Source organism: Egretta garzetta, unplaced genomic scaffold (genome assembly GCF_000687185.1).
Source record: "Egretta garzetta isolate BGI_Z169 unplaced genomic scaffold, ASM68718v1 scaffold59, whole genome shotgun sequence".
In the NCBI taxonomy this organism is placed as follows: domain Eukaryota; kingdom Metazoa; phylum Chordata; class Aves; order Pelecaniformes; family Ardeidae; genus Egretta; species Egretta garzetta.
Genome location: NW_009267230.1, coordinates 1,954,553 through 1,956,509, shown reverse-complemented (window position 1 = coordinate 1,956,509; position 1,957 = coordinate 1,954,553). Strand labels below are relative to the sequence as shown.

The 1,957-nt window shown below is 59.2% G+C and overlaps 1 protein-coding gene across 1 annotated transcript in view; it reads right to left on the bottom strand.

The window, feature by feature from the left end:
• Positions 1–1,957, bottom strand: part of LOC104133901 — an 11,447-nt gene that overhangs the window by 2,047 nt on the left and 7,443 nt on the right. The window contains 1 exon segment of the mRNA XM_035902739.1: positions 1,158–1,278. Coding sequence (XP_035758632.1) covers positions 1,158–1,278 — 121 coding nt within the window.

Below are 1,957 nucleotides of genomic sequence, written 5' to 3'. Positions count from 1 at the left end.
AGGCGGTCTGCGTGACCTGGGCAGTGCCGGAGGAACGCGGGGATGAGCACGGCTGCGGAGGGAGGTGGGGGCACAGGGGTGTTTTGCACATCCACTATCCAAGAGGCCCTGCCAGCCCATTCCTTGCGCCGCCATGGAGTCCTTGGGGTGGGCACAGCCTGGCACTGCCCCACTGCCACCACCCCCGTGCTGCCGTCCAAGCACAGCGCTGCAGCAAGCACAGCCCGACCAGCTCTTCTCCGCTCCACTGGAGGGTGGTGTGTCTGCCCATGGGAGCTTGTCCTCACAGCAGTCCCCTCCTGCGTTAGCAGTTTCTGCTGCGGTTTCCAAGCTGTTTTTCCTCCTGGCTGTGTTTGGCTTTCCCTGCGTCTGGGAGCTGTGACTGTCACTGCAGCAGGAGCTCTTGGGCAGCCCAGAATTAATCCCTCTTGTCAGTGCAGAAGGGCTTTTCTGGAAGATATGTAGCTCTTAAAATCTGCTTGTCCCTGTGGAGCGGATGCTCTGTGCACAGTGCTCCCATGCACAGACCCCATGGGAGGTGATGCTGCTACACGGCAGAGCCCTGTCTGAGCCCTCCCAAGGGGTCCCTAAAGGTACAGGACTGTAACATGGATGGGCAGGGGTCCTCAGACTGCCTGGCTCTTGCACAGGGACACAGCACAGCCACTTCCTCTAAGGTATTTCCCCAGTTGGGTGAACATGTCACTGCTGATGCTGCAGGAGAAGACAGAGCTGGAACCTGGCTGTGCCCAACTCAGGAGGGATCTCTCTGGCCCCTGCCCTGCACAGGGGATAAGCACTTGCTTTGAGCATCCTCCAGAGATGCAACTGACCCAGGCTTAAAAACACCAGGACGACCACTCTCTTCTATGTGGGGAGCAGGATGTGGTGATGCCCATGTGCAAATTGTACTTTGTTTTTAATTATAAAATTATAGTAGCTGCCTTCATCTCCCATGCCAGAGACTTGCTTCAAAATCCCCTGGGGTCCCAGAACCACTCTCCCTTGCTTGCTACCCAGTTGGCTCCCAGCACCAGCACCCACTGCCCGGGGCTCAGTGCTCCCCCTGGGGTCTCCATGCTGCACCCATGGGTGCAGCCCCAGCATGGAGCAGGGATGGGGAAGTGCCTTGCAGCCCTGCTCTGCCCAGGGCTCACCCACTGACTTTCCACTCATCCGCCATCCACTTTCCTTCATCTTGCATGATCCACATGGTCCTCAATGTTTCCTTCCCATCTTCGTCCACAAAGCACTGGCCCATGGAGGTGGTGCTAGAGACTGCGGGGAAGGGGCGGGAGGCAGGAGAGGGTGCTGGGACGGGGTTTTCCCTCTGTTAGGCAGCCAACTTGCCAGCCTGGGAGTAGAAAAGGCTGCTTGCAGGTTGTTGATGTTTCCCTCCCCAGCCTCCTTTCCTGCTGGAACCACATACACAGCACTGGACAGGCATGGGATACTCATGACATGGCAGGATGAGCCCAGCCGAGCCTGCATCCAGCTCTGCCTCACCTCATCCTGGGCAGGACCTGCCTGGTCAAGAGACAGAGGTGGGGATTGGGAGGTGCCACCAGCCACACAGCTCTGGGGTTGGGTATGGGGGAGCACTGAGGACACCACAGGAGGGCAGGCCACCATCAAGAACAACACTGGGAGGTCTGGGGAGCTCTGGGGACACTGCAGAGATGGGAGGGCACAGAGGACACTGCAGGGAAAGGCAGGGGATCATCAAGGACACTGCAGGGGAGGGCTGAAGAGCATCAGGGACATCACAGGGAGGGCAGGGGACCTCTGGGGACACCGCAAGGAGGCAGGGAAAGGAGAAGCACCTGAAAAGCTCCAGTTGACGGTGAAGCCAAAGGTGGGCTGGCTCTTCTGGTTACTACGGTGCTGGGATCCCTGCAGTTGTGACACCTGGATCTCGTTCGTGGTGGCCGGTCAGGGCGGGGGGGGGGGGCCAAAG